Consider the following 12096-nt stretch of genomic DNA (forward strand, 5'->3'; position numbering starts at 1 on the left):
GGGTGTGGTCCCCATGAGTTACCAGCCTGGGCCACTGGGATACAATCTCTGGGCCAGCGTAGGACACATACCTTAGAATTATCTTGCCTGAGGGATGAGGGGATGGGTCTGTATCCACTGGGCATCCTGTCCTGCCATGTGTGTGGGCGGGGAAAGCCCCCAGGCAGAGAGATGCAGGTGCTGGCAGGTGGCAATCAGGCCATGTTACAGAAATGGTAAGGGGGGGACCTGGGGGGGCCCCCTTGGCAGCGAGGGTTCTGTGTTGCCTTTCTCCTGTTACAGATGAGGATGCTAAGACTCGGCTTTTAAGTAAATTGTGAAAGGTCATTCAAAATCACATGGTGGATAGAGCTGGGTTTTGAATTTTCATTTGTCTGACCTCAGCAAATCATTTTGTCCCCTGGTGGTTTGTGGGGATTTGTTTTGTGTTTTGGTGTTTCTGGTTTAAATGAGATTTAAATAGGAGCCAGTTGTTCACCCTCTCAAAATAAGAGAGGGTGACTGAACTGTCCCAAAGGTCCAATCATGAGGGAGGGGAACATGAACATTTTGGGTGTTGGTATTCTCAAGGGCACCTGCCTGTCTTCTTTGCTGGCAGCTCTGGCCTGACCTTGGCGGGAACGTGCAAGCCTCCGTGAGCCAAGGAGGGCACCACGGGGCCAGGTAGCAGGTTGAGTCATGTCTGCTCCACATGTCTGTCACTCACAGTAGAGTGTGAGCTCCGAGCCCACCCCTCTGGGTGCTTTGGACTGTTGCCTGAACGTGTTCCCCGTAGCTCACTGGTCCCAGGAGAGAGACGTGTGGAACAGACCCAAACCCTAAACCTGCAGCCAGAGCCCAGCTAGGTCATCCAAACCCTAGGTGACCTGTAGATGTGCATGGGAGAAATAAATGCTTGTCATTGTTTGCAAGGAGATTTCCTGGTTGTTACGCAGTAATAGCTGACTGACACAGGCTTGTCACAGGAACCCACATTCCTCGTGCAACAGTGGCTGTGGGATGGGCTTCGGCCTCTAGAATCACTCTTTTCTATGGTTGTTCCTTGACTTAATGATGGCCAGCTGGAGCCAGCAAGGAAAGTAGCAAAGTGGTCGTGCCCTGCCCAGTCCTTCATCCCCACGGGCACCCACACTTCTGTATCCTAACTCATTCAGTGCCCAGGGAGGAGTACGGGGTGGGGCTGGGATGGGGAGCATTGGGGTATAAGCAGCCCCTTAGAACAATGGGGGACTGAACGGAACGCCTCTGTAGTTCTTGGTCCTGTAAGAGGCGAGGTGTGGCAGATGGTCACATTTCTCTAGAAGAGGGACTGGCAGGTGGGTTATGCAGGCCACAGGGCCCTTGCCTATGCTCTTGCTTTGGGATCTCCATCTCCCTGTTTGGTGGTCTAAACTAAACCTACTTAAGCTCTTAAGGCAATCATTATTTTCTCTTAATGTGGAAAAACTCAGTAACGCTGGCTGTCTGTTCCAGTTGGGGGATCATGTGGTAGTGAAGTACAACAGAAGTATTTTGGAGTTTGACTGGACCTTTCAGATATCACCCAGCCTGGCCTCTTTGTCTTTACTGACATCCAGAGATGTGGGGTGGCTTGCTCAGGCTGAGTTTTAACAGACTCTGGGCCTAGACCGTCAGAGTCCCAGTCCTGGCTCTGCCACTTGTTTTTTGCCATATGCGGGCCTCTCACTGTTGCAGCCTCTCCCGCTGTGGAGCACAGGCTCCAGACGTGCAGGCTCAGCGGCCACGGCTCACGGGCCCAGCCGCTCTGCGGCATGTGGGATCTTCCCAGACCGGGGTATGAACCTGTGTCCCCCACATCGGCAGGCGGACTCTCAACCACTGCACCACCAGGGAAGCCCTCTGCCACTTGTTAATGCTGTGACTTCAGATGAGTGACTTAACCTTTTGTGCCTAACCTACCTCAAGGGGCTGTGGAGAGGATTAAGTTAAAGCTTGTAAGTTCTTAGAGCAATGGCTGGCATTCAAGGATGTGGAGGGTCAACTGTACTCTGCCATTTTATATAAGGCACTTGAGCACCTGCAAATTTTGGTATCTGTAGGCATCCTGGAACCAAGCCCTCATGGATACTGAGGGAAGATTGTATATGCTAATAAGCACATATGTTAATATACCACATTGTCTGCTAATGTACTGTCTGCCAAGTAAGTGTTTGTTAATTACTATAGGGCAACTAATTTGTCTACCAGGGATAGAGTCCACTCAGTTTTATGAAGTACCTGTTAGACCCTGTGCTAAGTGCCTGATGGATAAAGCCCAAGAAATTCCCCATCTACAGGGGAAAACAGAGCGGGAACATGGTGCTTCCAAAGTGGCAGAGCTGAGTGGGGAGAGAATTCTATGCCCGTGTACATGGCCTGGAACCTCTGCAAAGGCCCAGGCTGCATCCTCGTTTAAGGTGACATTAAGGTAGGATTATTTCATTTTACAGCTGGAAAAACGGAGACCTGCCTAGAGTCTGCAGCCTGTTGGGGCCCATGGAAAAGACAAATGGTGGATGCTGGGCAGGGGAGGATGGACACTTCCTCTGCAAGAGTGGAAAGACCTCAGGGTGGGGCTGGGTGTGGCCTGATCTTCCAGGTTTCTGCCTCCATGGCCTCAACCCTGTGGCTGGACCCTCGGTGGGAATGGACACCATGATGCCTCCATTACATTTACCTCTGAGGGTTATTGTGAGAAGCTCATGAGAAAATGCAGGTGAAAGTGTTCAGAAAGACCACACACTGTTCTCTAATTGTGGCCTGATTGTGGGTCTCAGTGAGGGTCAGCCGTGCTCTCTCCAGAATGTTGGGAAGTTGGTTTAATTGAGGAGAGCCTCTAAGTGTGTGGGCACCTGTCCACAATGTCTCAAACTTTTCACTTCTTAAAAAAGTCCGTCTTTGGTTTGGCACAAGGACATTTTTCTCCTGGCTTTTCGGGTGCTTCCTGTTTCTGGTTGGTGGGAAATGCTATCAGAATATCCTGTTTGGAACCAGGAAATGTAGAGGGAATGGGAAACAAAAATGAATTTAGGACACAAAGTAAAATAAACGGATGGCGTGTACCCCTAAGTCAAACCGTTTATTTGATAGGAGAATATTGTCATTACTGCCATATGGGGTTTGGTTTATATCAGAATGTGTGAGAAAATGAGAAGTTTAGTGGGGTGACAGATGGGCAAAACTCTTCATAAATTAAAGAGCATGCACTGTAAAACATTAGTTGCTATTAACCAAGTTATGGTTACCGAGTCCAAGCTCGCGCTGCTCGCCGCACGACAGACCAATGAATTGGAGATGAGGTGTTGAGGCAAGGAATACGACTTTAAAACGGAAAGCCGGCACTCTGAGAAGATGGCAGACTAGTGTCTCCGATAAATCATCTTATCCGGGTTTGGATGCCAGTTTCTTTTATAGCACAGAGAGGGGGAGGAGATGAGGAAGTAAAGTAAAAATACCATAAATTTTGCAAATATCTCCTGGAATGGCCAGCCTCCGGTGAAGGGATGTGTTAATTTCTTCTTTCTTGCAGCCATCCACAGGTGAATGGGGTCAGATGGTCTCCCTGTGAGCTGAACAGGAGCACTTTAACATTCAGGCAGAGGGGGCAGGGTTCCCTGAGGCAGGCCATTCTGTATGATTATAATAACAAAAGCAGCGAAAAGCAAAGGTTAAAGACAAAGAAACAGATCGAACTTAGAATCCCATTTAGCTCTTTCCTGTTACAATGGGATTTTAGGACTCCCGGAAGTGAAGTCAGTGCATTGATAAAATCAAGCGCAGAGATTTCTTTCATCCTTTGCCCTCGAGTCCACTGAGGCAAGAAGCCAGAGCTTGGCAGGAGGGGGGGTTATAAACAGGTCATCTTTATATTCTCACTAATATGGAATAATCTGGGAGCAGCTCAGCTAAATTAACAAAAAGTATTAAAAATAAAACACTGATAAATGCAATTGGGTACCATTGTATATTAGATCTAATTTTAGAATCTGGCTTTACCACTCACTTATTCCTATGAACCTGTAGCTCCTACTTCCTGATTGGGTGACTTTGGGTAGACCCCGCCCCTGGCCTTGAACCTCAGTGCCCACCTCTGTAAAATGGAGGGATTAATCCCTACTTAAGAGGTATTTGGGACTTCCCTGGTGGTCCAGTGGTTAGGAATCGGTACTTTCACCGCGGTGGCCTGGGTTCAATCCCTGATGGGGAACTAAGATCCCACAAGACACGCAGCATGGCCAAAAAAAAAAAAAAAGAGAGGTATTTGAAGTATATAATGTGCCTAACACAGCTCCTAGCTCAGGGTGAGTACTCAATAAAAGGGAATTTTCTAATTAACTTTTTAAATAGTATCATAGTGTCCTTAAACCTTCTCCGAAGGCGTCCAGCGGTCCTGCTTTAATGAATAATGGCGGGTGGAAAGCTGGGTATTGCTAACCTGATTTTAAGACTCCTTGAAAAGATTATAATTTTAAAAATTCCTTTGAAGATCATATTTGCACAATTTATTTTCTTGGTAAGCTCTCTTTATGTAGATGATCTGAAGTTTAATTCATGCCATGTTTAAATATTCTCAAGTTTGGAATTGCTGGGGTCTTAGTTTATCAAATTTTACCCTGCTTTAAAATTGTCCCATTGATTCCAAATATTTCTGTACCATTTTCTTCGTTATCAGGGGGTGGCCAGGCCTTTAATTCCTAATTGCTTTTGCATCTCTCAAGATGGAGATCATTTCTAGAGAAGGAAATAGATTCCTCTATTTAGATGAGAAGATTCCTCTTCCCCCTTCTAATGTTGAAGGCTGTGGCTCCACAGGGGATACAAATCAATCAAGATCCATTTACAAATGAAAAGCAGTTGAGGTTTTGTTTTGTTGTGTTTTTGTTTTGGAGAGAACCATAAAAGGCTAAGTTAATCCATTTAAAAATTCAAGAACAAGCCCCATAAATTTTTATTAAATAAAGAGCTCTACATTTACATAGGATTTTATGGTTTCCAAAGAGCTTTCATAAACATTATCTCATTTAAGTAAATGCAGCAAATTTAAAAAAGCAGATGCAGTTCTGTAGTATGCCCAATTAATGTGGAGGGGGACCCTGAGAGGGAGGGTGGCTGGAGGGGACAGCCAGGGCCAAGCCTCTGGCAGTGGCTCTTGGAGCTCAGGGAGACCCATCAAGCTTTCCCTTTGGTGCTAAGAATTCTTATCTTGGGCATAAATATATTCTACACTTCAAACATATTTTCATACATTGTGTGGAATTATTGACTTAAACTATGACTTAAACTACTTAAATTATGTCATCTAATAGTTTCCTTATGGATATTCAAATGTTATGAATCTCCTCTTCTAAAATTACATATCTGTGTGATGGATGTCTTAGGTTTCTTCCTTTTAGAGACACTAACAGATTCAGAGTCACCAAATATTTATCAAGCACCTACTGGGTTCCAGGTGTTGTGCTAGGTATTTAACATTTATGATCTTACTGAGTAATCACATCATGGGGGTGGTTTAAGTATTCTTATCCCCATTGTACAGATGAGAAAACTGAAGCTTAGGGAGGTTGATGAAGGTCACAGGCTTATTAAGCAGAAGAAGGGTGGTGGCTATTAAGTTCAGAACACGTTTCTTTTTTTTTTTTCCATTTAGGCTGTGGTCCTTGTAACTGAGGGCTGTTTTATATATTTAAATACTTTTTATCACTAGATTTCTGTCTACCTGATTTCATTGTCCTCCGAATTTTTTTTTTTTTTTTTTTTTTTCTTTGCGGGCCTCTCTCTGTTGTGACCTCTTCCCTTGCGGTGCTCCGGACGCACAGGCCCAGAGGCCATGGCTCACAGGGCCCAGCCGCTCCGCAGCATGTGGGATCCTCCTGGACCGGGGCACGAACCCGTGTCCCCTGCATCAGCAGGTGGACTCTCAACCACTGGACCACCAGGGAAGCCCTGTTGTTGTTTTTTAATTGAAGTATAGTTGATTTACAATGTTGTGTTAGTTTCAGGTTACAGCAAAGTGATATATATATAAAATATATATTATATATATCATATATATGATATATACATAATATATATATCTCATATATATTCTTTTTCACATTCTTTTCCCTTAAAGGTTATTACAAAATATTCAGTATAGTTTCCTGTGCTATACAGTAGGTCCTTGTTGGTTATCTCTTTTATATATAGTAGTGTGTGTATGTTAATCCCAAACTCCTAATTTATCCCTCCCCACCTCTTCCCCTTTGGTAAATTTGTTTCTATGTCTCTGGATCTGTTTTTGTTTTGTATATAAGTTCTTAAGTATAATCAAATTGTTTAATTATCAGTTGGTTAGTATTCACTCAGAAATTGAGCAAAAATTCAGACACTAAGACTGGAAGGTTATTTTTTTCCTCTGATATTTTATTTCATGGCTAAGCTAAGGAACTATGGAAAGATAATTTTAAAATTGATGTGTTAGAAAGACTAGTTTTGAAAGATGAAACTTTTTCAAATGGTTAAAAGGAAGAGAGCTCAGTAGGAAGAATATATGTTACACTGTATGTAAATCTTGATCTTTCCATGGGTTGGTTTTATCCTGCCAGTGTTTTGGGAAGAGTGCAGGAAGCGACTCCACCCAGGCTAATTCTTGAATGAATTAAATTCATTAGTGTACGTTCCATGCATTGAGCTGTGGGTTATGAACATTTGGAAACCAGTATCTTTTCCTCTCTCAATTGCCTGCTGTTTAGACAGGGTTTAGTAAAACCAGCAGCTCAACCAAGAAAAATACTACAATTTTTAGACTGGAGGAGCCATGCAACTTAATGAATCAAAGTGTGTGACGCAGGCCACATAATTCAGACCCACCCACGGCAGAAAGACAGAGCTTTCCAACCCGTTCCCAGCTCGTCCAAGGGATGTTTGGGCCCCCTCGTTCCACCACATCTTGCTTCCTTGATTCAGTTGCCCCACATTTAACAGAGTCAGGTTTGTTACAGCATCCATGAGGTGCTGTGGTGCCAAGCCCGGTTCTCCCTTGCTGCTTCGAGGTGGATAAACGTTTTGTTCCACAGCGGAGAGGGAGGAAACTGGCGTGTTGTGGTTCTCTCTCCCCGGCCACGTCCTCGGAGCCTTTGGAGACTGAATGGAAGTGCCCAGGAGTGGCCTGGTGCCTCTGTGTGTGCAGGAGCAGTTCTTCTTGAGAACACAGGAGGCTGGAGGTCCTGCCCCAGCCCTCCCCCCTCTACTTCCTGGACCTCTCCGCAGAGGGAGGGTGTGTGACCTGGGGATGCTGTGATGGGACAGCCCCTTGTCTCCACACTCACCCCCCTTCTCATAGCTCTGTGGTAGAGGATCTCTTGCCTTCTCCAGTATAGGCAAGCAAAATCGAGTTTCTAGCATACGGGAATGATAGATTGCCCTATGTATATAATTTTTGAAGAAGAAGAAAGGCCTGTACTTTAGAACTGGATTAGATCGAGAAACTACAACCTGCCCTTTATATATATATATATATATATATATATATATATATATACACACACACACACACACACACACACACATATATATACACACATAAATATAAAATATATAAAATATTTAAAAATATATATGTATTTTATATATTTATATATATTATATATATATATATTTTTTGCAGAAGGTATCAGGTTAAAATAACAGTGGTGTCCTTAACTCATGGAAATAGCACTCAACAGAGTGAAAACAACTGAAGCATGCTGTGGTCCAGGATCCAGTGTATCTGGCCAGCATCTCTTGGGAAGCCCCCATAGCCCAGGCCTGGGCCCTAAGGGCCACCACTGCACCCTGAGATGCCAGTTTACCTGTTGTGTGGCCTTGTTCACTTTACAAAGTCTTTCTTAGATCACTTCTCACTTAATCAGGATTTTTTGAATATCTGGTAGGCCAGCACAATGTGGATGTTTGATTTTTACTGGAAAGGAGCAGGCCAGGCACAGAACTTGACTTGGGGTTTGGGTGGCTGTGCTCGCACAATGGTGCTGAGTCTTACGATGTGGTTGATCAGGAATAGCTTTGAAGTGTTCTGTGAAGCCTGCTCACGTCACTTCTTCACAGGAATTTGGCTTTTAGTAGAAGAGCACTTTGTACCAGGAGGGCCAGGCTTGGACACAGGCTCAGTGTCTCCCAGCGTGGGCTGTCCCATCTGTGTCCTCAGATCTTTGAGGACAGTCCGTGAAGGATCATGCCAAGGGGTGGGCAGGGATTAAAGAACCGGTTCTGAATATTCTGTGCAGTTTCTCTTGAGGCCCAAGAGGGAGATGGAATTGCCCAAGGCAGAATCAGTCAACCTAGGTTTGGGAAGCCCAGAAAAATCCATCCTGTGTGTACTTGCCCTGCTCCAGTCACACCTACTTCCATCCTTAGGCCTCTGGGGTCAGTGATGCCACTGATTGGATTCCCAGGACACAAATCCTCTTCAAGCAAGCCTGGGGTGGAGGTCACAGAGCCTGATGGACTGGAGGACAGAGGGTAGGGCTGGGAGGTCAGGGGGCACAGAGGTCCAAGGAGAGCAAGTTGGAGAGTCCAGGTGCTCAGTGGCTGAAAGAATGTGCCAGATCCTCTTGCATCTCCGCCTGGGGCCTTGGGTCTGGGCACGGATGGCAGCGCCCACACCTTCCCTCAGCAAAGCCTCACCTGCACACACTGTACCTTACACTGGGCTGGTGTTGGGGGCACTGAGATGGGTGAACTCATCTCGGTGTTGAATAAACTATGTGATGAACAAACACATTTTGAGATGGGGAGAGGGTATCACTTACCTTTACCTACAAGGTCACCTGGGCACAGAAGCTGAGGAGGGGTTCTGGAAGGCTGTGGAATGTGAAATGTCAGATACACATACCAGTGGAGCCTTCCTAGACTGGAGTTGCCACAGCTGCCCCCCAAAGTGTGTGGTGCTGTGGGGAGCGAGGAAGCATAGGACTGGATCCTGTTCCAGGTTGAAGGGGTTAATCAGAGTACAGGCATTTCTGGGCAGTCAGAACATGGCCTGTCCTCTCAGGAGCCATGGGTGCTTGTCAGGAGCCCCACGTGGTTTGATTCCTTGCTCTAGAGCAAGCTGCGAAGGCAGGTGTAGACCCTGGGGTTTCAGGAATGTCGGGGCCGGTGAGATGGTGACTGCTTCCCGTATGTGAGGCCCACAGACCTCGGAAGAGGCCATCCCAGGTTGGGGAGCCGGGCTGACCTCTGAACGGTGCCACGATGCCGGCTGAGTGCTGGTCAAAGGGCTTCCCCTGCGGTCCTTTGGCCTGGGGTGGGGTTGGGACCCTCCCAGCTCCCAGAATGGCTGTGGTCACCTCAGGAACCGGGGGCCTGCTCCTGGCTTAGCGCTCGCCAGCAGAGTGTGGGGATGGGGTAGAGAAAGACAAGTTTTCCCGTCTAGTTTTGGAGCCCCTGTCACAAAAGAGATCTTGGGACTGTTTTCTTTAAAACATGAAAGATTCCCACATAATTCCTATTCATGTCCTAAATTTATGAGGCTGAACTCGAGTGTCCTGCACTGTAGTTTCCTTCAGCTCGTGGGGGCTGAATTTCCTTTCTGTGTTTCATTTGTCTGAGACTTACAGTCGGGTCAGTGGGTGGATATGCTTTTCGCCAGACCTTCCACATTTAATATGACTGTTTGTTCCGGTTGGGACATTTTGACCCTTTTTGCCATTGTGCTATTTGATACAGGATTTACTAGTTTTTATGGTTTCTTGCCATCGTACAGTTTGATGCAGGATCTCTTTATGACTTCGCATAAGTCCCGCTCCTGGCCCTGGTGCAAGATTTTGCAGAGAAGTGTGTTCTACTGTCACTGTGTTGCTTTCTGGCAGGGCTGAGTTCTCTTTGTAATAACAGGACAAGGTAGGAGGAACTGATTTAGCCCTCCCCTGGAAGAGGAGTAACTCCATTGACATTCTGTTGTAATTTAGCAGTTGGTTAATGGCCACTTACTGGAGAATGTTACCAGGCTCTGCAGTGAGTGTTGTTAGAAAATGAATTCCTCTGTGTATTTCCCCAGGGCCCTTCTGCTTCTCCTCCAGGACATAACTCTGGAACCACAGGAAGTGGCACTGTGTTGCAATCACAGCTTCACTGTTCCTTTGTATTATTTATTTTGTGTTTCAGAATTAAGTATATTGCTTTTAATGGAACCAGAGACTTGTCAGGAGCCCAGGGGGTGACATGGGGGTCACTGGGTCATTTTACTGGGTCTCTTGGACCTGAAGGTGCCCAGAGGCAGCCGTGAGCCTCTGTCCAGCAATGTCAGTTTCACATGTAATTAGAGTCACCTAAGCTGAACATAACTCCATCTCCATGCCTTTACCCATGTCATTATTTCACATGGCTTGTCACCTTCTGGGTTTTGTGTAATCACTCACTGCAAAACCTTTGATCAGCCACAGAGGTGAAAGAATGTGAATTTCTGAGTCTGCCGAACTTGGATAGAATTCTGGCTTTGTGACCTCGGATGAATCACTTGAACTCTCTGAGCCTCAGGGGTTTTACCTGTTAACAAATGGTGATGATCCCTCCCAGGGATGAGGGATTGATGAAATGGTGAGTGGGCACAGCTGACACAGTGCCCAGAACATGCTAAACTTAAAATGCCAACTGAAATATGAAACAGTAGCAACAGAGTTCCCGTTTGTTGGGTCGGAGTATTAGGAGCTGAGGGACAGGTGGGGGAAGAGAACTTATCTTGTTGTTTTCTTTTGGATCCATTTGTGGAGGGAGAAAGAGATCTCCCCTTTTCCTTCCACACAAGGAGGACAAGAGGTGTTAGTGATGGTGTCACCGTGCTCTGGGGCCAGTCCGGCGGAGTCCCCTCTTCCCACAGCCCCTGGGCTCTGAGGGCTAGTTTCTGGTCGCATGGTGGAAAGCATATTGCCTCCAGCTGGATGGAGTATCTTTTGGGGAGGCTTGGTCGTCTCCCAGGCGACTCCACACTGGGATGGCCACATCATTCCATCTCTGTGTCGTGTTTTCAGTTCTTTCTTCCTCCTGGGGCTTCCGTCCTTTCTGAAGTGAATGAGATAATTGTCACTGGCCTCCCACTTAATTACCGTGGCTGCTGCTTCTCCTTTCCCACATGCACAGAGGAAGCCCATCAGGGCACTTGGCAGCCTCACTACCTGATGGCACCAGAGCCTGGATTTTTGAGGTCTGGTGGATTCCTGAGACTTTTCTCTGCGCCCCAGTCTGGACGGCGTCCCTGGGCCGGGCCTGCGGCCGCACTCAAGAACATGCCCAGCATGCTCAGGCACTCCGCACACAACTGGCACACACTGATGAGGCTGTGGTTTGCTTCTCTTCCCTCCCCTCCCCCTCTAGAGTATAAGAAGAAGTATGGAGAGGAACATGGCTCCTGCCAGGCTGGGATAGCGGGCTTCTTCACTGAGGTGGGTATCACTCTTTGGGCCTTTCTCTTCTCTCATGGGTGTTCATTTCCTGCATGGCTTCCCATCATATGGTAGATTAAAGTCCAAGCTCTGTGTCTTGGCCCATGGGCCTGACTTTCTCCTTCACTCATCAGAGGACAACCCAGAGCTGTGGGAGGGGATGGGACAGTGAGGGGGAGAAAAGGCCTATGACACCCACTGGTTTCAGCTGCTGCTGAATCATGCCAGATCCTTACTAGCATCATTATTACAGAGGTCCCCACGCATAGTGTTTTGTGCACAAGTGCACATTTCTGTAGGTGAGCTGCACAGTAGAGGAACTGCTGTGTCAGAAGCCCTTCAAAATGTGATTTTGACACATGCTGGCAAATTGCACTCCAGAAACATTTACCAGTTGACACTCTCCCCAGTTGTGTGTCATTGTCCCTATACCCTCTAACCAATACTTAAAATTTTTGTCATTAAAAAAAATGACATTGTGTTTTAATGGCCCTTTACCTAATTATTAGTGCAGTTGAGTATCCTTTTCAAATATTGGCCATTTGTGTTTATTTTTTCTGGAAATTGCCTGTTTAAAGTTCTTTGCCATTATTATGTTATTTTTTAACTGTTGTTTTACTGATTTTTAGGATCCTGTATTTTCAATAGTAATCTCATATCTCTTGAATGTGTTACAATATTT

At 46.2% G+C, this 12096-nt stretch overlaps 1 protein-coding gene across 2 annotated transcripts in view; it reads left to right on the forward strand.

Annotated features, from left to right (window-relative positions):
- The window catches only part of ITGA9 (integrin subunit alpha 9), a gene marked incomplete at its 5' end in the record, with an annotated part of 366449 nt that overhangs the window by 32606 nt on the left and 321747 nt on the right, over window positions 1-12096 (forward strand). For both annotated transcript variants that reach the window (XM_082664510.1, XM_082664511.1), the window contains one exon: window positions 11347-11414. In XM_082664510.1, the coding sequence (XP_082520636.1) occupies window positions 11347-11414 (68 nt within the window). The remainder of the gene's footprint in view (window positions 1-11346; window positions 11415-12096) is intronic.

This window comes from Grampus griseus, assembly GCF_964374135.1.
Source record: "Grampus griseus genome assembly, chromosome: 10".
Taxonomy (NCBI): domain Eukaryota; kingdom Metazoa; phylum Chordata; class Mammalia; order Artiodactyla; family Delphinidae; genus Grampus; species Grampus griseus.